This window comes from Protopterus annectens, chromosome 1.part1, assembly GCF_019279795.1.
Source record: "Protopterus annectens isolate FY-2018-M chromosome 1.part1, PAN1.0, whole genome shotgun sequence".
NCBI lineage: Eukaryota > Metazoa > Chordata > Ceratodontiformes > Protopteridae > Protopterus > Protopterus annectens.
In genome coordinates, this window is record NC_056726.1 from 1176470753 (window position 1) to 1176497536 (window position 26784).

Below are 26784 nucleotides of genomic sequence, written 5' to 3' on the forward strand. Positions count from 1 at the left end.
ATGCTTTTCATACATTCCAACCACCCACTGAACATGAGATATCATAATGCAGAGGTTTATTTATCTATGTAAAGGATAAGCACACCTCAAGGCTGGTCAAACAATATGACAGGCTTGAGCTACTCTGTGTCCATCTAGCTATGGATAATATCCATTACCATATTTTTGCTAGCTACAGATCCTCCACTATGAACAAGGAAATCCATAAATTATACTTGAAGTAACCAGAATCAGTCACCATCCAGCATAATACCATAATTATGGGTGATTTCATCCACCCCTCCATTAATTGGGAGGCATACATGACCCATAATATGCAGGCCCCAAGATTTTTTGACTTCATAAATTCAAATGTCCTGGAGCAGCTATTCTGCACTCCCACTAGAGGAACAAATATCCTAGATTTGGTACTCACAAATAGGGGAGAATTCTCCACCCCCCCCCTAGTATTTTGTCTTCACTGGTAAGCTCAGATCACAAAGTGGCTTCCCTTGAAATAAAGGTAAAACTACTCCACCCAACTAACCTTAGAAACCCTAGGAACTTTAAGAACTTCTCTAAGGTAAATTGCCCCCTGTTATGGGACAGCATAGCTAGTTTCCACACTCCCTGAAATCAAGAAAATACAGAAACCTACACAAAGGGAAGCACAAAAGCCCTTTATGACCATATAAACAACTGCATAGAAACAGCAGTACCAGACCAGAATAAACCAAGGTCAAACCACAAAAACTAGCCAGCCTGGTGGGCACTGGTATTAACAGGTTGTACAACAAAAGAAAGAGAATCCTGTTGAGAAGTAAGAGGCAATGTGCACAACATAGCAATAATATAAGCCTAAACAAGCAAATGCGGACATTATTCAGTCTCTGAAAGCAGACTTTAAGGAAAAAAATACCCTACAAAGCTAAGGATAATCATAAGGCATTTTTCAGTTATGTCCACAATTTTAAGGGCAATACCTAACAATGTGCAGAATTAGTTGTAGCTGGCATCACAGATTAAACTCAAATTTCATCTCCTTATCACTACCAGTTCTCATCCAAGAGATACCCACCACCACTTCATTGCCAATTATCACTAAAGAACAGGTTGCCACTGTACTTTCTAAATCCAAAAAGATGGCTTCTGTGATGCACTTGTTCTGGCCCAGTAATCAAGGAACCTCAGTTCTCACCACTAACACCAGTGAGGGGCATCCATCTAGGGAAAGGATAACAAATACATACACAGTAAAGTACAATTTCCCTTAAGAGTACACATAGATCACAGTAGGTCTGGGGCTTGTTTCTCTCTTTTTCTCCAGGTCCCCAATAAGTATCCCCACTGGCACAGCTATAGGGTCCAGATCTCTGCCTAGTGGGCAAGCTAAAACCTCCAGTATCCTCTTGTTCCAACCATTGCTTTGTGTTTCTGCCCAAGTAGCTTACACACACACACACACACACACACACACACACACACACACACACACACACACACACACACACACACACACACACACACACACACACACACACACACACACACTTTGAGATGAGTTATATACAACCACACAGACACTCCTGCCAAAGGCTGGCACAGGATATCCAGCTGTGCCCCTTTTACCCAGACTATATGGTAGTACCACTTGCCACCACCCACTAATAGTGATCAGCTACTAAAAAGGCCCTTTACAAAGGATGTCCAATTATTACTGTGCAATCTTATTATCCAAATGATGACTGCAATTGAACAGTCAAGGCTTATTGGAGTGGCTTAGCCAGTATCACTATATACATGCAATGTACTCGAGAGCTTACATTATCTCTACACAAAACAGCCACAGTTGAAAGGTTTAGCAATATTTAATAATAAATAATAAAAGCACAAGACAATACTTCTTACTACACAGTGCTATTCAAGAGTTCAGAGATCTCAGAGAAATACTTAAAATAATACAGTAGAAAATTTCTGACATCAGTGCAGAAAAAATAATCTAATCTTCCTAGTTACTAGCTATATCTAAGAGAAAACACATTTTTAAAATAAACTTACATATAGAGCAAGACAGTGCTGGTGATTTTGGATGTTCTCAAGACAAATGCTCAATGGTCTGAGTCTCTCTGTCCTTAAATTGGTAACATAGTACCACTGATTCATTTCAAATTACATCATTTCTTTCTGGTTCCCAGGCTAACAGAAACTCAGAGGTTAATAGCCCTTTTGATCTTGCAGCTGGTCAGGTAGCCAGAGCAATAAAATAAATTATACATGCGAATTCCAACAATTAACGCTTGTCTCAAAACAATAGCCAGAATTCCTTCATTTAGACATCTTGGCTCCAAGCCCTGAGATCAAAGAGGTCATAAAATGCTTGACTTAGCTTCCTTACAGCAGAATGCACTGTTGTTACATTTTTGAAGTTCAACATCCAATACAGTCTTTTCAAATTTAAGAGAACCAGCCTGTGGCTAACATTAATATTTACAAATGACAGAATTATCTACAAAATTCTATCTGGCTAGGCTGGCAGCCTTCACCTATCTTCACACATCTCCCCCCTGGAAAACTGAAGCTAGTTTTTCAAGTGACCCTTGAGAAACGTTGCTTGAGAGGGTTAGGTCTATCTGAGTATACCTTACCCCATTCCCTGTCTTGAGAGCCCACTGCATTGACATTGCTAATACCACTGCAGTGCTGCACTGACATATCATATGCTTGCAACCGTAGACTCCATCTTATCAACTTAGCATTTTGCTGACTGGTTCTGTGTAACCATGTTAGGGGATTGTGATCTGTTACTACTGAGAATTTTCTTCCATTTAGATAAGGCTGAAGTTTCTACAGTGCCCACACTATGGCTAGACATTCCTTTTCTACAGCTGCATAACATTACTTCTCAACAGCTGCATAGCATTCCTCTCTTTGTTGGAGCCTATGACTGAGATAAACCACTGGGTGCTCTTCTCCCTCTGAAGAAATCTGGCTAAGTACAGCCCCCACCCCATGGATCAAAGCATCTACCTGCAGAACAAATTATTTGCTGTAATCTGGACTGGCTAACACAGGGGGTCCTCCCAACACTTCCTTAAGCTCCTGGAATGTCTGCTCACATGTTGGGGTCCATATCACCTTATCTGGCCTGTTCTTCCTTGTCAGGTCTGTGAGGGGAGCAGCTATGGTACTATAACTGGATATGAACTTTCTGTAGTACCCTGCTATCCCTAAGAATGCCCTCACCTGCTTTTTGGTAACAAATGCAGGTCATGCCTGAATGGCTTCTACTTTGGCAAGTTCTAGCCTAATCTTACCATGCCCCACTCTATGTCCCATGTAGGAGACCTCTGCCATACCCACCTGACCTTTGCTGGGCTTAATGGTTAGCCTTGCCCTCCGTAGTCTGCCCAGCACCACTCTAACATGCTGAATGTGCTCTTGCCAGGAATGGTTGTAGAGAGCAATAGCATTTAGGTAAGAGAGGGCAAACCCTCTTGCTCCTTCTAGGATATAATCTACCAGCCTCTGGAAAGTCGTTGGGGTCTTTTTCATCCCAACGGACATCTTTGTGAACTCATACAGGCCAAGAGGAGTCACAAAGCCTGACCTCTCTCTAGCACTGGGAATCAAGGGCTCCTGCCAGTAACCCTTGGTAATATCAATGGTGGTAAGATACTTAACCCCACCCAGCTTCTCTGGGGTCTCATCTGTCCTAGGCATGGGGTAAGCATCTGACTTTGTATGACTATTTAATTTCCTGTAGTCCGCACAGAACCTGGTACTGCCATCTTTCTTTGATAACAACACCACTGGGGATTCCCAGGGACTGTTGGACTCTTGAATTACCCCTATTTCCAACATATCCTGTATCCCTTCCCTCAGGGTCTATTTGCCTCTCTCAGGCACCCTATAAGGGGCCTGCCTAATAGGCCTTTGGGGTCCTGTATCAACCTGGTGCTGCACCAGGTGGGTGCACCCAGGTTTCCCAGTGAACATGTCCCCAATCTCCTGTAACACTGCTTGGATTCCTCGCACCTGGCACATTGCTAGTCCTTCCTCTAAGGTGTCAGTCCGAGCCTCACTGAGGACATCAGTCACCAGATCTCCCTCAGACTCCTCCTGCAACCCACTGCAAATACTCAGCACAAGGGCCTCCTGTCATGGTAAGGTTTCATCATGTTAACATGGTACAATTTGTACTCCTGCCTCCTGCCTAGCAGTTCTACCATGTAGATAACATCACTTATCTTTCTTACTACCTTGTAGGGTCATTCCCAAGCTGGTTGCAGTTTGTTGTGTCTAACAGAAATGAGAACCATTACCTGCTGTCCTACAACATACTCTCTAGCTCGAGTAGTCCTGTCATACCATACCTTTTTCTGTTGTTGGGCTTCTGCCAGGTTCTCCTGGGCCAAGCCCATGAGTTCCCTGAGGCTTATCCTGAGGTTTAGGACATATGTCACAACAGACACCTTGTGAGATTCACACTCACCTTCCCACTCATCTCGAATTAGATCTAGAGGTCCCGTCACCCTATGCCCATACAACAACTCAACGGGTGAAAAACCTGTGGATTCCTTGGGAACCTGTCTGTAAGCAAACAGATGGGTCAAATATTTGTCCCATTCCCTCTTAAATTGGTCTGGAAATGCCCCTAGCATGGACTTGATTGTAGAGTTTATCCTCTGAACAAGACCATTAGTCTGGAGATGGTAGGGGGTGGTCTTCATGTGCTTCACCTCACAGTGCTTCCACAGACAAGCCAGCAGGTCTGACATGAAATTGGCACCTCTGTCCATCAGCATTTCTTTTGGAAAACCTACTCTGCTGAAAATCTCTAACATAGCATTTTCCACCTTCTCAATGGAGGACAAAGCCATTGCCTCAGGGAATCTTGTAGTGGATCTAGGACTAGCTACCGAATGTCCACAACACTGAAACCAAAATGGCTGAACACACTTTAGTGAAACTGCTTTTCACTGAAAAAGCACCTTCGCTAAAGTGCACAAAAAAAAATAAAATTAAAAAAAATAAATACAACTCATGTTTATGCAGGGGGGGCAAGCCCCCTGCACCCTCCTACTTTTATATTTTCACTCCGAGATCGCACTACAGTGGGGAAAAGAGAATATTCCCTTATCCCCACTGTGCTGAGATCTCACCAACATCCATTTCCCCACATTTTTCTCTTTTTTTTTTTTTAGCACACTTTCGCGAAAGTGCTTTTTCGGTGAAAAGCACTTTGCGAAAGTGTGCTCGGCCATTTTACTTTCGGTGAAACAGTCATTCGGTAAACAGTACAGATTCCCTTGTAGCATAATCTACTACCACTAGGATATACTTTTTCCCTGTGGAGCTTGGGTTACTCAGAGGCCCCACAATATCCATAGCTACTCTCTGAAATGGCTCGTCAATCACAGGCAAAGGCATCAAAGGAGCTCTCACCTTGCCTCCTGACTTGCCTCACAGGTCCTGCAGTACCCTGTTACATCTCTGGAAATTCCAGGCCAATAGAAGTTCTGCATAATATGTCTCTTTTTATGTTTTATGCCCATATGCCTGACATACAAGGCATTCAAAAATCCAGCCCTGATGGAGCTACTAAACATCCAAAAGTCAAAGTGCATGAGGGTAAACTGACCTAGGGATCTAAACTTAGTCAGCAATTCAAACAAAACATGCTGGGGAAACAGATATGTGCCATGAGACTGCCCCTTCTTTGGAACAGGCTTCCCTTTCCCGGCCCTCTTCAAACTCAGTTTATATCAATGTATGGGGAATTGCAATTTCACACCTGGTGTAGTGCCTATGTCCATTATGGACAGGGGCGATCTGTAAAATACTCCATGCACAGGCACAAATCCATGCCAAACTCAAATGTCTGTCATTTTTTAATGACTTCAATCCTCATGAATTTGCCAGAAAACCACAAATTTTATGAGGGACAGACAAAAATTATGAAGCAAAAATTTGGATATTCTGTGGAACTCTGGGTAGTTGAGAGGTATGCTGTGGGGGTTTATTCTTTCTCTGAGAATATTGCTAGAATGTGACAGTGTTTTCAATGAGAGAACACTTAGGTTTCTCACTCCCTCAGAAAATTCTATGAGTTGCACAGAAGGAATTTCCAGAACCTACACCTGTTTTTCCTGTTTTGTCGGCTTTAGAGGATGTGTGTGAGTTACCACCTGCAATTTTCCTGATAATCAGCCAGCTGCCCCTAAAAAGGCAGATAGGATGTATAACGTTCCTCAGTCTTTTAAATTTGTATACATTTTTTCCTAAACCTGACCCCATAGCTATAGCTTTATTTGATCCAACTGCTGCTAAGCCGTTAGTAATTCTAATTATTTTCCTTCTGATAAGGATGAGAAATAATTGATAGGTATGGGAAAATGGGTATACATTTGTAATTTTGACTTTCAGAGTTTTAAATTTTCAGGCTCATGTGTTAAAAGTTTGTTCTGACAAATTCTGAAAGTATGAGGAATGTTTTATGTGCAGTTTCTTCTTGTGGGGAACAAAATCTGCTGTAAATGAATGATCTCCATCTATTGCATAGGTCACTACTCATTGTTTACAGTGCGTACGGGTCTCTGTTGATACTTCTTCCAGGGCTATGGTCATTCATACTGTTTTGAAGAGGTTTAAATGACTGCATTCTCAGACCCTCCCAGATGATCATAAAATGATATTTTAAAATTTTCCTTGCATACAGATTTAGTGTTTGGTCCCTCGGCAGCAGAGGTGACCAAAAAGTGTGACGAAAGGGGCAAGCTGACCCAGGGAATCTCCCACCTTTTACAAGTTTTCCAAGGTATATTCTAACTCCTCACAGAATAAAATCTCAACAAAATGCAGGTAAACAGATGTTTAAGAAGAGATAGCAAGGGTGTTCCAAAAAGAAGTCTCAAACCTCCCAAACCAAGGATAGTAAAACAAGTCTGAATGAATATTCAAGAAACCTTGTTACCCCTTCCTACCATGGTCCATTTTTTTCTCACAGAAAATCTGAATCTCCATTTTTCTTATAAAAGTTTGTTTCAGAGAAATGGGTTCTGAAAATCATTTATTAAGGTTACTGATGGCAGTGGGAGGAAATTCCACTTATCCGGGATATCATTCCTTAAACCTCCAAATCAGACTCTATAGTTTCCATTCTTTATCACATGCTGTCCCAAGGAAAGATCAAATCAGTTCCTCCTTCCCACAGTTCATAATGCAAAAAATAATACTTGGAGACCAGTTTTGGATCTTTCTTTCCTAATCCTGTTGTAAAGGTGCCCATATTCAGAATAATGTAACTTCAAAACCTGCTATCTCTTTTCCCTCTTTAAGTTTACTGGCAAGACTAGACTTACAATATGCTTATCATTACACCCCTATTCATCTAGGCTTCAGGCATTCTTAAGGTTTTGTGTGTCTGGATCACATTTTCAGTTACCTGCCTTACCACTTGGACTATCCGCTACAACAAGAGCTTTCACAAAGTGTCTAGCTCTAGTTATAGCTCATTGCAGGCTACTGGGTCACCACAGTTTTCATATTTAGATTTTTTCAAAGTGTCAGGAATCTCTCCCTTGTGTGAGAGATCTCTTACATAAGCTGGGATTCCAAAAGAACATTCAAAGTCTTCCTTGACTCCTTCACACAGGATTCTGCTCTTACGATGTCACCTAGACACCTAATTTTAAACAGCTTTTCTTCCATATATCTATTTCTAAGGTTTTCCACTTAGACCTTTGTCACTATGAGGAGATACCTCAGAATTTTGGGTCTCATGGCATTTATAATTCTAATGATGTCCCTGGCAAGACTCCACATGAGAAAGATATAGCAGTATCTGAAGAATCTTTGGTCCCACCATCAAAACCCTTTGTCTTTAAAAATCCTAGTGTTGGGGTTTGTCAGAAGAGAAATCTTATTAAATCCAGGTCTTCCCTTCTCCCATCATTTCTCCAATGCAGACAGTTACAAGAGACACTTCAGACTTTGCTTGAGGAGCAGTTTCTGGAAGGATAAAATTGCAGGGAGAGTGGGTTATCAAGAACAAATACAAGCATATAAATATCATGGTGATGCTTGCTGTGATCAACCACTCAGCTCTTAACCATTTTTTGCCCTTGGACCTCTTCAAGTGGTCGCAGACAATACCACAGTCATGTGTTACATCGCAAGCAAAGGAGAACCATGCTGTACCTCCTTTGCAGACTAGCCATGTTAGCTTGGGATATAACTTCACAGTATAGTCCCAATCTACAGGCGTCCTCCATTCCATCAGAGGAAAATTGTGTGGCAGACAAGTTGAGCAGAATCAGGACAGACCCTTGCAAATGGAAGCTACATTGGGGGGGGGGGGTCTTCAAAGATTTAATCATCTTTGGAGAGTTCCTCAAGTAGATCTCTTTGCCTCTTCTCTGAACAAACAACTGGAAAGATTCTGCTCCAGGATTTCATGCAGGAATGTTTAGAAGACAGACACCTTTTCTTTTCCTTGGGCAGGAATTTTTCAGAATGCTTTTCTACCCTCTCCACTAATATCAAGTGTACGTTTAAAGATTCAGAAGGAATCCCACAAGATCATTGTATTAAGTCCCTTCTAGCCCAGGCAACCATGTTCTCCCTTGTTTTGCAAATGGCAGGGGCAATTTACACAAGCTTCCCCACAAACTGGATCTACTCACACAAGTCAGGACTGTTTGATGCACCCCAACATCATTCAACTTCAACTGACTGCCTGGATGATTGGATCATATTCTTTTTAGGAAATCTGTTAACTGAGGACATGTAGCAGGTACTAATGGAGGCAAGAAAATCTGCTACTATTAAATCATATATTAGCAAATGTAAAAGGTTTTCTAGTTGGTGCCAGCAATAACATAGCCAACACCCATTCAGGACTAGTTGTGCTCTGGTTCTACAATATATGTGTGAGTTACTATCCTATGGCCTTTTGTATTCCTCTACCACAGTTAATTTATCAACCATGTCATCATAATTGCTCATGGATCCTCCTCTTTCAATGTAGCCTTGTGTCAAAATATACTTGAAATGGCTTTTGCACAATAGACCTCCAAGAAAAACATTGACCTCTCCTTGGGAGAACTCTTCTTGCACAGCTAATCTGGCAGACATGAGGTTCTTAACATTGAAAACAGCTTTACTAATTGTTCTGAGCTCTGCAAGAAGGGTATCCAAGTTGCAAGCTCTTATGGTGAGTCAACTTATCTCATTTTTTATAGAAACTCCAAATCAACAGCAGAAAGTATAAAAAACAGATAAACGAAAAATAGCTGTTGAAGGCACAAACCCCAAACAATGCTCTGTTGTTTAAGAACGTCTTTATTAAGCGCTTTTCATCCAGATAGTGCTTGAACTTCATCAGATACATTTTAACTCAAAATCTACTATTTAAAATAGTTAATGGCTGTGTCATGTGATCATACTGTGCAAATTTGCTTTCCCTTAAGTTAAAGTGATACACATAATAAAAATGCATTCAAGTACTGAATTTATTCTACAAAGTTTGACATTATCAAATTTCTTCATCCCTACTATATGCAATACACTCTATATTTCATCACATATACTTAACACACATACTACAAGTATAAATTGTAAAATATAAAATTTATCTTTTCAGACTTTTAAGTTTAAGAACACTTAAAATCGAACACATCTCATTTATTCCAGGGTAATGGCATGCATCCAGCCAGAGTTGCCATAATAATTCAAGCTGTTCTAGATTCAGTGAGTGTACTCCCCCCCATGTCAGCTGTCACTTGATCAATACATTTAAATTTAAACTGGTTGTTTTCATTTTCTATATTGTGTCTAGCTAAGGCATTCTCCTGTTTCTGCCAATTAGTGCTATACACATGCTCGTATATTCTGTCCTTTAGCCTCCTATCATTTTTTCTGATGTAAAATGCAGGACAACTTTGGCATGTAGCTAGGTACACCACCATTCTTGATGTGCAGTTGAATTTCTTTTCTAGATAGTACTTTCTGTTCCTTATTTTAAATGTTGTGCCCATCTCCACATATTTGCAATAGTTGCACATGTTACACTTGGATAGAAAATATTATTTTCAAGTATCAATTCAGTTAATAGACAAAGCAGATCTATAAACTTGGAAGAATGGCCACTTGAAGAGCAAAGCCACAACAGAACAAGAAAATGGCCTGACCATCAAAAAAATGTAGCAACAGACAAACAGTTGCTAATCTGGAATATTTCCTGCAGTTAACCCTCATGAGGAACAATTATTAAACAAAGGTATGACTTTTGCACCTGCTGCTAAAACTAAGTTAACAGACAGTATTATTGAATTGAAGACATTTACTTGTAATTTAATGCTGAAGTTATATTATGATGGTAATGGAAACTACACAGTACCTATCAATACCTTTCACAAAAATAGTAGCTTCATACCAGCCAATAATGCAGTTGTTGAAACTTTTGAAAGTGTTTGTGAACAGGAAATATATGGTGTTTTTGACAGAACTAAAAGTAAATATTTTGTGAGTAGAGAAGAGAAATTTGCATTGGAACCTTTTTAGAATGATATGAACATTGCCATCAGGCCTGCTGACAAGGGGTGACTGGTGGTCATAATGGATCGCAAGTTCTATGTTGATACTATGTTGAGCATGTTGAATGATGTTAATGTATATGAGATGTTAGATAAAAAAAAAATTGACATTACGGTTAGGAAGATGTATGAGGTTTTATATGATTGTTTGTTATGTCGCGTTATTAACCTTGACTTGTTCAACTACTTTATTGTTGAAAATCCTTTTATTCCTATGAATCAGGGACTCCCCCAAATCCATAAACATCCAACATTACCACCCATGAGACCTGTTGTTGCAGGCAGAGGTTGGTGTACAGAACTACATTCTTTATATGTGGAGCACCACTTGAAACCAGTTCTAACCAAGAATGAATATATATATATATATATATATATATATATATATATATATATATATATATATATAAGGATACCAAACAATTTTTGAGTAACCTATATCAATCTACAAAAGACAACATGATAAATAAGAGATGCATACTGGCCACGTTTAATGTGCAGTCCCTTTTCACTGTTATACCCAATAGCATAGGAGTTGATATGCTTACAGAATATCTGGCAGAGGATGGGTATTATGATTCCAGATTTATAGATCTGCTTTGTCTATTGGTTGAATTGATACTTGAAAATAATACTTTCTTGTTTGAGCATAATGACAAATGGATGGCGTACCTATGAGCACATCTTGTGCCAAAAGCTACGCCAACATTGTCATGGCTAACTGGGAGAAGCATCACCTGTTAACATCTGAGACACAGAGCCAATTGATATTTTATCACAGATTTGTAGATGATTTATTTGTGTTATGGGGCAGCAATGAGCCATCCCTACAACAACTACATGAATCTATGAATAAAAGCACCGACTTCTTAAAATTCAATATGTGCAAGTCATATAGTAAGAAAGAATTTTTGGATGTAAAGGTCTTAAAGGACAGTGAAGGAAGGTTTGACACTCAGATCTTTAGAAAACAATGCTATAGGAATACTTACTTACAAAGACAAAGTATGCATCCCAACCACATTTTTAAGAATGTGGTTAAGGGACAAGGACTCAGGATATCTAGAATAAACATCAATGAGGATAGATTTATTAAAGAGTTAGAAAACCTGAAGAATAATTTTTTGGAAAGGGACTATAAGGAGAGAGAGGTAGATAAAGGGAAACTTATTTTTCAGAGATACATATACCACCTAGTAACACCAATTACATGAAAATGAATATGAGAGTCTCCTTAACCTATTCCAGCAATATACGTTTGATACATGATATTATCAATAGAAACTGGTGTATACTTTGCACAGATCAGAAAATTAAGGGAGTGGTTGGAGAGACACAGAAATATGCCTTTAAACACACAAAAAATGCTTAAAAGGATGCTTTGTTACCCTAAAGCACCACCCCAGAATTAGACAGCTATGGGTAGTGAAGGTACCTTTCCCTGCATGAAATGTAATTTTTGTTCTCTGTTAAACAGCAGTGGTAGATTCATACATCCTAACACTGGTAAAATGAAAGAATTTAAAGTACATGCTGACTGCAATTCTACTAACCTTGTGCATTTAGCCTATTGTCAAAAATGTACATCCTTCTAAGTTGGTAAGACCAAGCGTAGACTAAGGGATTGTATGAGAGAACATATGTACAACATCCATAGAGGTATAGAGACCAATGCCTTGTCTAAACATGTTAACTTGAATGATGCTATGCGCAAGTTTAAATTTATGGTTATTGAGAAGGTTTTTTTCTGAGAGAGAAGACATTAAAAATAACACTGAAACTGTTGAAATGGATAATCAGAATGAGAGCTACTATGGGAAGTGGTATGAATAACAAGATTTCTATTAAACCTGTTTTAGACGCTAGGGATCTGGCCAGGTAGTCCCTACGTGTATGCATTAATTGACATTTGTATGACTAATTGTTTTAGTGATTTTAGTGTCTGTGTTGTTTTTTAAAAATGAAGGTTTCGGTGTATGTGGTTTTGTCTGATGAAGTGGCATGGTATGCTGTGAAAGCACTCACTACTAAAACTATTTGGTTTGATCCTTCCAGTTTTTGATTCACAATATCTATCTATCTATCTATCTATCTATCTATCTATCTATCTATCTATCTATCTATCTATCTATCTATGTATCTATCTATCTATCTATCTATCTATCTATCTATCCATCTATCTATCTATCTATCTCTCATGGTTACCATCACTTCCCCTAAAGCTCATTTGATTGACATTCATTTGACTGAGACCAAATGACTGATACTTTGCTTCCCTAAAACTCATCTCCCTGACAATTAGTACTGGCAGTGTGCAGAGCACTGTAAGGCAAGTAAAAGGAATATGTCCTTTTCCCTACTGTAATGTGACCCTGGAGTTAGTATATATAGTTAGGGAGGATGTGGGGGTCACAGCCCCCCACATTGGGGGGTGTTAGGGGCATAGACCCTCACCTAGTTTGTTTTTACTGAACAATATAAAACCAAAAGCAGAGAATATAAAATCAAACTGGGAGGGGGACTGTGCACCCCCCCAACTATATATATACTAACTCCAGGGTTGCACTACAGTGGGAAAAAGGACATATTCCTATTACTTGTCTTACAGTGCTCTAGACACTGCCAGTACTAATTGTCAGTGAAATGAGTTTTAGGGGAAGTGAACTTTAGGGGAAGTGAAGTGTCGGTCATTTGGTCTCAGCCAAATGAATGTCAGTGAAATGAGCTTTAGGGGAAGTGAAGTTAACTCATCTATCTATTTATGTGTGTGTGTTAGCTTGTGTGTATGTATACCCACACACACACACACACACACACACACACACACACACACACACACACACACACACACACACACACACACACACACACACACACACACACACACATGTGCACTACTTACTGACGGCATGAGGAGCATACTCTTGGGTCTGTCCATCAGGTGATGCTCTGTAAAATAAAAGAAACATACCATTATTTATTTAGCATGAATATTTCATTCAGGAAATGTTCATTTTCTAACACCTCTAACAAAATTATTTGGATCAGACTCTTATTCTAGCTTGTAAACTGTTCATAGGTACTTAATATTATATAACAAAATATGGTGGCAAAGTATTTTGACAGACATCAAGAACAACAACAGGAATTTCCACATGATTCCTAAACTTAATGACTGCAATCTCATCAGTAAGCAAAGACACTGTACCATTGCTGTGTTATGTCATTAAAATGGGTATGATTCCTTCGGAAGATAGGAAAATCACCTCAAGCATACAACAATGGTGTTCTGGAGCACAAGCACTGTTACAACATGTAGTGAACGCCTCTGGTTAAGGCTGACATAGGGTACTGAGCTTCTGTCAGCTGACCGGTACTTGGAACTCCTCCCCATCTTCTTACATTGTGTGTAACTGTAAATAGGTTACTTAACCATACTGTTATCCTGTCACTCCAGAAAAGTTGGAAAAGATATTAAATGGAAGTCTTTATGCACCACTGAACATGATATACCTGCTATGTATAAGCATTCTGGATGCACAAATTGTTACATTGTCTATTGTAAGGTTCTAAGAATAACTGGACAATGTCATTAGTCAGACTTCTCTAAGTATCCACCCCTCATTCTGCTACAAGGAATGATGAACTTACTACACCTCAACATAATCAGTCATTATTATAACGATATTATTGTACCTCTAGATCAACGAGTAGAAACATGTGGACCACCTATGAGAAGGTTAATACAGTAAAACTATATACATGTTTATTTATATTTACTATATTGTTAGGTGTAACACAGAAGGTGACAGAACATGGAATGTGCAGTTAGATGTTATTATTGCTACTAAAGAGTTTTCAGCTATAAATTACCTCCAAATCAAAGGGAGACGGCTTTATGCAACAACATCCTTATTGGACTGGTTTTATATCAAAAATGTAATATGTTGTTGAAATGGTAATATTAACAAGATTGTCTGGTCACAACTTGCTGTAGCTATTTTTTATGAAATTTCAGACTCACAGGTTGATTTTTGCTTATCTACTTCACATCCTATAACTGGCATTGCCCATTTTCCTCATATCCCAAGCGTCATCCATTCTTTGTTCAACTTAAAGCTTACTTTATCTTACTGAACAACTGACAGATAATAATAATAATAATAATTATAATAATAATAATTATTATTATTATTATTTTTTTTTATTAGCCAAGCTTGGTCCACTATATCAGTAGAGCATTTTCAGAAGAGATAGGAATTATTTTCATAGGCTAGGGAAATTTGGCCTGGATACAAGGGACAATCCTCTGATAGTTTTCTGGGGTGAAATAAATAACTTATCAACAGTTCAGAGGAATGGTGAATGTGGCAGAGAGGTGAAGAAGAGAGTGCAGTCAGGGTGGAGTGGTTGTGGAAGAGTGTCAGGAGTGATTTGTGACAGACAGGTACCAGTAAGAGTGAAGAGGCAGGTTTACAAGATGATAGTGAGATCAGCTATACTATATGGGTTGGAGACGGTGGCACTGATAAAAAGACAGGACTCAGAGCTGGAGGTGGCAGAGTTAAAAATGTTACGCTTTGCACTGGTTTTGATGAGGATGGACAGGATTAGAAATTAGTATATTAGAGGGTTAGCTTAGGTCGGGAAATTTGGAGAGAAAGTCAGACAAGTAAGATTGCATTGCTTTGGACATGTTCTGAGGAGGGATGCTGGGTATATTGGGAGAAGTATGCTAAGGGTGGAGCTTTCAGTAAGAGGAAAAGAGGAAGACCTAAGATAAGGTTTATGGATGTGGTGAGCTAGGACATCTGGGTGTCTGGTGTGACAGATCAAGATGCAGAGGACAGGAAGAAATGGAATCAGATGATCTGTTGTGGTGACCCCTAATGGGAGCAGCTGAGAGAAAGAAGAATGGAGAAAAGAAAAAAGAACGAGGAACTGAAGCTGTAGAAGGTTAATACAACTGACAAAATTAAGTCTGATAATAGAGTAGAGCACTTAAAGAAGATCTCCCTTTAAAACAGGATGGCAATTTACCTAAGAAAGAAGAACGAGCAGCTGGTAGCATAATGTCATAGATGAGGAACTCCTAGAAATGTGCTGTGGATGGCTCAGAACACTGCAATACGGCCAGGGAAGATAATGGAAGAGCTGACATGGTGACATGTTGACATGCTAGTAAAAGGTCAGCTAAATGTGATTTTAGAGAAGGGGCAAAACTGAATGGGTTGGTTTAGAGAATCTGAAAGTCTGTGATGAGGATGTATACCATATTCATATTAACTGATGAGCAAATAACACACAGCTAAATCTGAGATTCTCTATGGATGAGAAGTTAAAATGTTTTAGGTAAAGAGAAAGACATGGGGGGTCCTAAATGAAAGACCAGCACTGGTCGAGTTTTTAGTAGAATCTAGAACAGAAGCCAAACTTCTCAACCTCTTAGACCAAGAAATATGGACAAAGCCATAACTATAACTAGGACAAATGCCCAAAAATAGAGACAATTTTAAAATATTGCTCTTACAAACTTAGAAAGTTGATAGAACAGGTGTTTTACTGGTATAAATTTTCTGTAGGGTATGAAATCTGAAATTCAAATGTCTGTCATTATTTTCTAACTTCAGTCTTTAATCATTTGCCACTAATTTGCCAGAAAAAATGCAATTTTATGAAAAACGGATGAAAAATATGAGGAAAAATATGGACATTCTGTGAAAATCTGTACAGTTGACAGGTATGACAGAAACTGCCACTAAACAAGAAATAATTAGTAGAGTATGTGATATATTGCATGATAACTATAACAATCAATCAGAGGAGGTTAGAAAGGATTGGGAAGAGAGACTAGATAAGCAATTCACAACAAAACAATGGGAGAATATATGTATGTCTTCCAAATATGCAACAGAATCTAGAAGACCTAGGATTTTTGCTTGGAAATGTTTACATAGATAAATTTTATACCTCAAGTAGACTCCAGAGAATTTTTCAACAGGTAGATACCAAATGTTTGAAATGTGATGTGGAAGAAAGAGATAATTGGGAACATACTTTCTGGGACTGCAGTGGGTTGGCAGAATTTAAGGATTCCTTGTGGTATGCTCTGTCGGAGATGCTGAGTGGGCAGATTGGTCTGACGAGGTAGATGCTTTTTCTGAGCTATGATACAGAATCAGAATTATCTAGATATGGTAAGGCCTTGCTTTCTCTAATTATGGTGGCGGCCAAAAAAACAGTTACTATAAAATGGAAATCAAAATGTAAAATAACTATACTATATTAGATGTAGTGGATAATGTAACAGAGATAAAACAACTAGAAATAAGACCTTTAGAAAAAGGTAGGAGCAAACTGCATAGAAAAAAAATGGGAACTGTGGGAACAAACATATGGGGAGGAATGAGGTTTAAAAGAAGGCAAGACTTAAATGAGCCATGTAATGTTTGACTGAATCTGATTGGGTAGATTATCAGTGATGTATAATGTTTGCAGCTAGGAGTGTGTCAGTATGGTTTGTGATGCAAAATGCTTGCAACTATGATTGTGTTGGTGTGATTTGTCTCCATTTATATACATGTATGATTGCTTATGTCATAAGTGATGGTTTAATAAAGATGTTTCTTGTTTAAAGAGCTTGTTAATACAGTTTCATTACATTTATGTAAATGTAAATATAAATGTGCCTGTATCACAAGTGATAATTCAATAAAGGTGGGGAAGCAAAAAAGACACAGTGCATAGCAATCATGAATGCACTGGCCTTTCACTGTATTAAGAACAAGGAAGTGAGTATCAAAGTATCATGTGCCACGAAGTAACAATGTTACTCTTTATTTTAGAATGGGTTGTCATAGGAGATAATTTACAGGAAATCTATTTTAGAATTGCTAAACATGACTGTGCCATTTCTAGTGAAAATAAATTATGTGGAAATGAGGACAAAAGTTTATAGGAATTGCTTTTACTAAACAAAACACATTTCTTTTATTTGTATAATAAAAACAGAAATGTTAAGGTGTGCTAACTTGTTTTGTGTAGACAAAAGTTTATTTACTTGTCCTGTTGGGTACAGCTTTGTGATATGATTTACAGTATCAGATTACTGATCTATGGCTGCTTTTCATATTGTAGATCATTACATTTTGGAAATCATTGCCAGTTTCTATTTACTCATAGAGGGTATTCAGCATCTAGGGGAATTATTTCAAGCTGGGGCATTAGGTCCACAGAGGCTTGTGTGCTCTTTCTTTGGAATCACTTACTGTCCTCACACCTTCAGGTAACATAGTGGTATACTAATAAATAAACCATTAAGCTAGTGTTCAGTTATTTCTACTCATAATTATTTTTGAAATGAGGTACACTAAAAAAAAATTGTCAAAACAGATATGCACTTTTCATTTGGACAAAAAGAACTATTATGTGACAGCTAATTTTTGAATGAAATGCAATGGTACAGTGATTAGTATTGTGTCTCACAGCAAGCAGTTCTCTGGTGGTTTGATTCTTGGTTGGGGTTCCTTCTGTGTGGAGTCTGCATGTCCTTCCTATTTCCTCCCACAATCTGGAGCATTTCTCCCTGGGGCGCTGCTGAAAATGAGTGCTGTCCCAGTCAATCTTTCCCGGTAGACTAAAATAAATGAAACATATCTTTAATAAGAAGCCATCTTCCATTTGCAATGAATGGCATGAAGACCACGAGACTTCCTTAAACCAGCTCTTACCCTATTCCACCTAGCACCCAGGAACAGCTAAATACCCCTATTTACTAACCACAGCTCATACTCTTCCTGCCTTCACATTTGACCCACCTTCTCAGTCCATCGTTTACTTTTTCTTAATATACATCCCACCCCTTTCTGCAACTTCCTTTCATACCCTCCTTTCTCATTCTTCTTCCCCCTCCTCCTCTACAGTTTGTAAAAACTGCATGCACTGCAGTTGTCCATATCGGACCAGTACTTTACTTTTAACTTTTCTGATCTTTCTTATGCAATTCTCTTGTAACGCTATTTTGTATTCCTTATCTGGGCATTCATTTAATCTTGACTATATTTTATAATCTGCTCTATCTGATTGTCATTTTCTTTACTTCCCTGGTAAAGTATGGAAATGGTCCACATTGATCAAATAAAAGTAAATAAAATCAGTACATTTTATATGCATACCAAGCATTTGCCAAACAGCTTTTGTTTGTCATTCACAACTTATATGATCAGAGCAATAACTCTACTGTACTTAACTTAATATTTAATTGCATACTGTATGTGTCACTTTCAGAAGTTGACTTACGTTTTTGAATTCTGTGATGACTGAGTTGTATTATTTTTTCCTTTATTTTTTTTTTACTTATTTTCACCTGTATATGGATTCCATGAATGAGTATCCCATTAATGATTTGAGAAACCACAGATATCTTCTATTTTTTTAATTTCTCTGTCTTTTGGGTTTCTAATACCATGACAGAAATGTACCCCATTCCTAGGTCAAAGTATGATTAAAGTTCATGAAATTACTATTGTTTCACTCTTTGAAAATCTGTACAGTTGACAGGTATGACAGAAACTGCCACTAAACGAGAAATAATTAGTAGAGCATGTGATATATTGCATGATAACTATAACAATCAATCAGAGGAGGTTAGAAAGGATTGGGAAGAGAGACTAGATAAGCAATTCACAACAAAACAATGGGAGGATATATGTATGTCTTCCAAATATGCAACAGAATCTAGAAGACCTAGGAGTTTTGCTTGGAAATGTTTACATATAGCAATAACCCACGCCTGGGTGTGGGTAATGCTAAATTTACCCACGGTTGGCGTGGTTTGGTCGAGGTGAAGCCGAGGGACCAAACAAACCAACCATGGGTAAATTAGCATTACCCAGAAATGAGTTATTGCTATATATGACATTATTTAAGAAAAGAAACTATTACTTTTCTTAAATAATGGCATAATATAATGCCTGTTTACTGCCCTTCGCAGATGTCTGGCATCGGCGGCAGTTCTGATGTACTGCGGCGCCTGCGGTACATCAAACTGTGAGCAAAGCACTTGAGAAAACAAGATCTCCGTTGCTTTTTTGTTTAAGCTATGTTAAATGAGTTTAACATAGCGAGACAGACAAAATAAACAGCGGACATCTCCGTTGCTTATTTTAAAACTGTCTCGCTATGTTAAACTCATTTAACATATAAAAAAAACGGAGATCTTGCTTTCTCTGCTTTAAAACACTGTCGCTATGTTAAATGGGTTTAACATAGCGAGACAACTTTAAATAAAACGGAGATCTCCGTTGCTTATTTTAACTGTCTCTATGTTAAACCCATTTAACATGGTATATTTTCATCGAAGATACTAATGGAAAAAGTTCGGCGACGGACCTTTTCCATTAGTATAACTTCGATTACAGTACGCTGGCCAATCAGCGTGCACGTTTTGGGGGGATCATGGTATAATAGATATTTTTATACCCCAAGTAGACTCCAGAGAATTTTTCCACAGGTAGATACCAAATGTTGGAGGTGTGACGTGGAAGAAAGAGATAATTGGGAACATACTTTCTGGGACTGCAGTGGGTTGGCAGAATTTAAGGATTCCTTGTGGTATGCTCTGTCGGAGATGCTGAGTGGGCAGATTGGTCTGACGAGGTAGATGCTTTTTCTGAGCTATGATACAGAATCAGAATTATCTAGATATGGTAAGGCCTTGCTTTCTCTAATTATGGTGGCGGCCAAAAAAACAGTTACTATAAAATGGAAATCAAAATGTAAAATGACTATATTAGATGTAGTGGATAATGTAACAGAGATAAAACAACTGGAAATAAAACCTTTAGAAAAAGGTAGGAGCAAACTGCATAGAAAAAAATGGGAACTGTGGGAACAAACATATGGGGAGGAATTAGGTTTAAAAGAAGGCAAGACTTAAATGAGCCATGTAATGTTTGACTGAATCTGATTGGGTAGATTATCAGTGATGTATAATGTTTGCAGCTAGGAGTGTGTCAGTATGGTTTGTGATGCAAAATGCTTGCAACTATGATTGTGTTGGTGTGATTTGTCTCCATTTATATACATGTATGATTGCTTATGTCATAAGTGATGGTTTAATAAATATGTTTCTTGTTTAAAGAGCTTGTTAATACAGTTTCATTACATTTATGTAAATGTAAATATAAATGTGCCTGTATCACAAGTGATAATTCAATAAAGGTGGGGAAGCAAAAAAGACACAGTGCATAGCAGTCATGAATGCACTGGCCTTTCACTGTATTAAGAACAAGGAAGTGAGTATCAAAGTATCATGTGCCACGAACTAACAATGTTACTCTTTATTTTAGAATGGGTTGTCATAGGAGATAATTTACAGGAAATCTATTTTAGAATTGCTAAACATGACTGTGCCATTTCTAGTGAAAATAAATTATGTGGAAATGAGGACAAAAGTTTATAGGAATTGCTTTTACTAAACAAAACACATTTCTTTTATTTGTATAATAAAAACAGAAATGTTAAGGTGTGCTAACTTGTTTTGTGTAGACAAAAGTTTATTTACTTGTCCTGTTGGGTACAGCTTTGTGATATGATTTACAGTATCAGATTACTGATCTATGGCTGCTTTTCATATTGTAGATCATTACATTTTGGAAATCATTGCCAGTTTCTATTTACTCATAGAGGGTATTCAGCATCTAGGGGGATTATTTCAAGCTGGGGCATTAGGTCCACAGAGGCTTGTGTGCTCTTTCTTTGGAATCACTTACTGTCCTCACACCTTCAGGTAACATAGTGGTATACTAATAAATAAACCATTAAGCTAGTGTTCAGTTATTTCTACTCATAATGATTTTTGAAATGAGGTACACTAAAAAAAAAATTGTCAAAACAGATATGCACTTTTCATTTGGACAAAAAGAACTATTATGTGACAGCTAATTTTTGAATTAAATACAGTGGTACAGTGGTTAGCATTGTGCCTCACAGAAAGCAGTTCTCTGGTGGTTTGATTCTTGGTTGGGGTTCTTCTGTGTGGAGTCTGCATGTCCTTCCTATTTCCTCCCACAATCTGGAGCATTTCTCCCTGGGGCGCTGCTGAAAATGAGTGCTGTCCCAGTCAGTCTTTCCCGGTAGACTAAAATAAATGAAACATATCTTTAATAAGAAGCCATCTTCCATTTGCAATGAATGGCATGAAGACCACGAGACTTCCTTAAACCAGCTCTTACCCTATTCCACCTAGCACCCAGGAACAGCTAAATGCCCCTATTTTCTAACCACAGCTCATACTCTTCCTGCCTTCACATTTGACCCACCTTCTCAGTCCATCGTTTACTTTTTCTTAATATACATCCCACCCCTTTCTGCAACTTCCTTTCATACCCTCCTTTCTTATTCTTCTTCCCCCTCCTCCTCTACAGTTTGTAAAAACTACATGCACTGCAGTTGTCCATATCGGACCAGTACTTTACTTTTAACTTTTCTGATCTTTCTTATGCAATTTTCTTGTAAAGCTATTTTGTATTCTTCTTCTGGACATGCATTTAATCTTGACTATATTTTATAATCTGCTCTGAATGTATGAGATTAGGTCATTGTCTTTTTCTTTACTTCCCTGGTAAAGTATGGAAATGGTCCGCATTGATCAAATAAAAGTAAATAAAATCAGTACATTTTATATGCATACCAAGCATTTGCCAAACAGCTTTTGTTTGTCATTCACAACTTATATGATCAGAGCAATAACTCTACTGTACTTAACTTAATATTTAATTGTATACTGTATGTGTCACTTTCAGAAGTTGACTTAAGTTTTTGAATTCTGTGATGATTGAGTTGGATTATTCTTTTCTTTATTTTTTTTTTACTTATTTTCACCTGTATATGGATTCCATGAATGAGTATCCCATTAATGATTTGAGAAACCACAGATATCTTCTATTTTTTTAATTTCTGTGTCTTTTGGGTTTCTAATACCATGACAGAAATGTACCCCATTCCTAGGTCAAAATATGATTAAAGTTCATGAAATTACTATTGTTTCACTCTTTGATGTCAGCCAGTAGTGCTCTTTGCAGCACCTGCAATGTGCCCAGTAATGACTCCTTCTGCAATTCGTATGGGTTTACATGTATTGGTAACATATCTAAATATGACTGTAGATTCTTTTTATAAGACCCATTTCTCCTACTACTTTTGGAACTGTCTGGTCTTCCAAATTATTCTCATTTCTGCTTGCAAATTCTGATATTGTATGACTTTGTGTCTCTCTGTGCACAAGACACTGTAGTCACTGGGTGTGGCGATTTCAATGATCAATGTTACCACTACATCTGGTTTTCTAGCATCTATTTCTTGAACTGTTGGTCATGGATGATCCCATGTGATGTAAACTTCATTATTTTCTATGATGTTTTGTGGTTCATGTTTCCAGTTTTTCAACCACTTCAATACCATAATGTGTGCACAATCCCCAGGGCAACAGTCTTGCCACATTATTATTATGCCTTTTAGTATACAGTCCTTCTGCCGTTAGTATGTTGCAACCAGCAACGAGGTATGCAATTTTTTCCAGTTCTGTTTTACAAAACCTACATTTGTCCGTTTCTCCCACATATTCAATAGACTTCGTAAACCAACGTGTACGTAGCCCATTATCTTGGGTCGCCAATATTAACCTTTCATCTCTTGGTTTGAATTCACCCCTCCTTAACCATTCCTGCATTCGATCCTGATCAACATGAGGTTCTTCCAGAAGTTCTGTATACTTGCAATGATATTTATGCATTTTCCACATTTCATGCATTCTCATCTGGTCCTTCACCTTATATTCTTTCTTTTGTTTTTGGCGCATTCAATTGCTGCCTGATTTTTATCTAGTTGTGGTTTGATTTCCATTCCTGCTTGATGCTGATATGCTTCTGTTAGACTAAGCAGGGAAGTAATCTTAGCTTTATTCTCCTCATGTTTCAAAACTTTGACTCCATTTGGATCTTGTGATGTCAGCAGATGTGTGTGGAGTCTCACGATTGCAGATCTATGCATGTAATCAATTTCAAGGAGGCCCATCCCTCCTTTGGAATGTGAAATATACAATCTTGATATGGACTGATTTTTGTAAATCATTTGGTGAGCATGATGCATCCTTCTTTTTTCCTATCCAATCTATCCAACACATTTTGAGCCCAGTCAATCTCTCAAAAACTATAAGTTGGGACAGGGAGAGCAAACGGGTTTATAGCTTGGATTTTATTTCTAGATGTCAGCGCTGTTTTCAGGATTAACTTAAGTCTTCTAAATTATTAATTACTAAGTTTTATTCACATTTTGTCATGTTTTATTGTTGATTGTCCATTAATTCCCAAATATTTGTACACTCCCTGTTCTACAGTGTAACAAATACTATGTATATGAAAAGGTAACACCTGGTTAAACTGTTGATCTATGTTCCTCGTGTCAAATGTTGGATGGTTTGCTTAGCATTATTAGTAGTAAGTCTTGACTTACAAATGATGATTGCACTTGTGCCATTGGCACGGCTTAGAGACATGTTGTTACATATATTAATAACTGGACTGTTGAGCTAAATAATGTTAGGCAAGGCACAAGTAGAACACATTTAGGAAATGATGTATCTATTGTCTGTAAAGATCACTACACTCCTATGAAACAGCATAAAGACACTGATAGTTTTGGAATTCTGGATACAAGTTCTCAGCAATCTGTGGATTCAGAGCATATTGAAGGAAATAAAAAAAAGAAATAAAGAAAGACGTTCACAACAAATAAATGAAAAAAATGAAAATGAAATGGATACATGTCTGTAAAACAAAGATAATATGCATTAAAAATGACATTCCTTTGTTATGTAACACACAGACTACAGAGAATGATGACGTTTTGTTACTTATTCTTCAAAAAGCATAATTTTTCCTAAACAGAAGGTCAAAAAAAGTGGTAAGGGGCAGGTGAAAAGAAAGAAATCAAAATTAAACGTAGAATGATTGAAGAACATTACTGTAAGAAAAAAGAAGAGAAAGACAGACTTTGACAACATGTCTCAAGCTGATGTACAAATCCAGCTGGATGAGAATTGCATGCTTACAAATGTAATACGCAATGAAAACAGTGGGATTATTAGGTTCATATGTTCATAGGTTCATAGGTTGGTACTAGGCTATCAGTCCTAGGGCCTATACAAGCCTAGCCATAACAATTCCCTGGCTATTTCTTCCCACATTATTTACTTTCCTGGACCCCTGTCTAGCAGGGCGACTGACGTGATCCCTGGGGTGAATTTCCTTTCTCCCATCCAATCGTCAAGGTTCCCCTTTTAGAGGTCCAAAGAGGCACTCTGCTTGACATGTATGGGCATTACGACTAATGGTGAAGATCATTCTTTTTTAACAATAGATAGAGCAACTATCACTCTATTAGAAGCTAAAAATTCTTCAGATCTGGTCAGAAAAGATATTCTTGTAATTGGAGATTCAGTTATTAGAGGAACTAATACTTATATCTGCCAAGAAGATAATGAACACTTAATAGTGCTATGCTTATAAGGAACAAAAATAGCGGATGTGAGACAAGCTTTAGAATGCCTTAATGTAAGGAAGTACAGATTTGTTTTTATTCATGTCAATGCAATTGATACCATCCACAAGGACTTTATGTCTCTTAACAGGGAACGTACGGCCCTGTTAGATAGCAGAACACGGGTAAATAAATACTTGAAAAAGTGCCCTGTTTCAAAAAATGTAAATGTGTGGAGTATCAGAGCTTAGTTTTGGGTTTTCGGGTTGTCCTACAGAGTTCTGTCCTAGCCCTATACTTATTTAGATTGAATGTTTCAGATATATCTTTTTAATCTGAGGTACTCTATAGCCTGTATGCAGATGACTTGAAATTGGATAAAGTGATTACATGTGTTACAGATACATATATATATATATATATATATATATATATATATATATATATACATACACACACGCACACACACACACACACACACACACACACACACACACACACACACACACACACACACACACACACACACACACACACACACACACATACCTAGATGTAATTTTCTGTTTCCATGGAAGATCTACCTTGAAGGTATTTGGTGCACTTATTAAATGGTTTCTGCATTTTAACTTTTTAAAGTATCATTTGAAAGTATGCTTTTATTTCTCAGTGCTTTATTAAAAAACGTTGTCCATGCCTTTGTCTCTTTATGGAAAAATATGTTTCATATTAGACTTTAAAAATGATTGGACAATAGTAAATATGATACACACTCTCAGGTGGTTAAAGTAAAGTTCCCCAGTCATCAGTTGCCTAAAGTACAAGATGCCAAGGAACACAATGTTGTTCACTGTTTCCCACACAGACTCAGTACCAGTGTTATTTCCAAGTGAATGCCAGTAGTGATTGGCTTGCTTTTTTTTTTTTTTTTAAACACCTTTATTGAATAATGACCTGTAATGTAGGCACATTTACATTTATATAAAAATAATCAAAATGCACTAACAAGTTAAAATTAACAAACATTATGGTTCACATAATTTACTGTATAACATACAGTACATCGTCTACACAGGTATGCACTGAGGGGGATTGTCCTTAAATAGAATAGGAGCAAAAACATTAGCTGAGCTGCCATACATTCAGGGGGATATGCCATCATGTCTCCATTTCACTTCCACCCTACATTGAGCATGCTCTGTAGTAAACATCTCTATAGTATACGAGGAAACAATCATTGGCAGCAGTGTGACACTTCACTATAGTCTTCAATCTCCTCGCCTGTCAGGAACATGGATCTGGCAGAGCCTGAGGATACTAAGGTGGGTTCACTTGACCCATTGAACAGTTATGAAATTTGTTGGTGACAGCTGATTATCAGCTACAGACAGAAAAAAAGGTAGCAGAAATGAGTTATTGCATTACATGACAACACTAATTTTAATGAATATTTTTTTTTTGCCATTGCTTGACTCTTACCTTGATACCTGTGAAAATAGCTGTCAAGTTATGGTAGTTCAAAGTCTTCACAAGTTTGTCATGCTGTTTTACACACATGATTGCAAAGTTGATATAAAGCTTTACAGTGGTTTGATTCTAGTTTGTAAGAAGTTTGCCTGTCGGCTCTTGTTTATTGTTGTGTTTTCTTATTTTTCTGAGTTTTGAACATTTA

General features: G+C 37.8%; 1 protein-coding gene across 1 annotated transcript in view; it reads right to left on the bottom strand.

Annotated features, from left to right (window-relative positions):
- LOC122815857 overlaps positions 1–26784 on the bottom strand; it is a 299383-nt gene that overhangs the window by 135583 nt on the left and 137016 nt on the right. The window contains exon 6 of the mRNA XM_044088675.1: positions 13477–13523. Coding sequence (XP_043944610.1) covers positions 13477–13523 — 47 coding nt within the window. The remainder of the gene's footprint in view (positions 1–13476; positions 13524–26784) is intronic.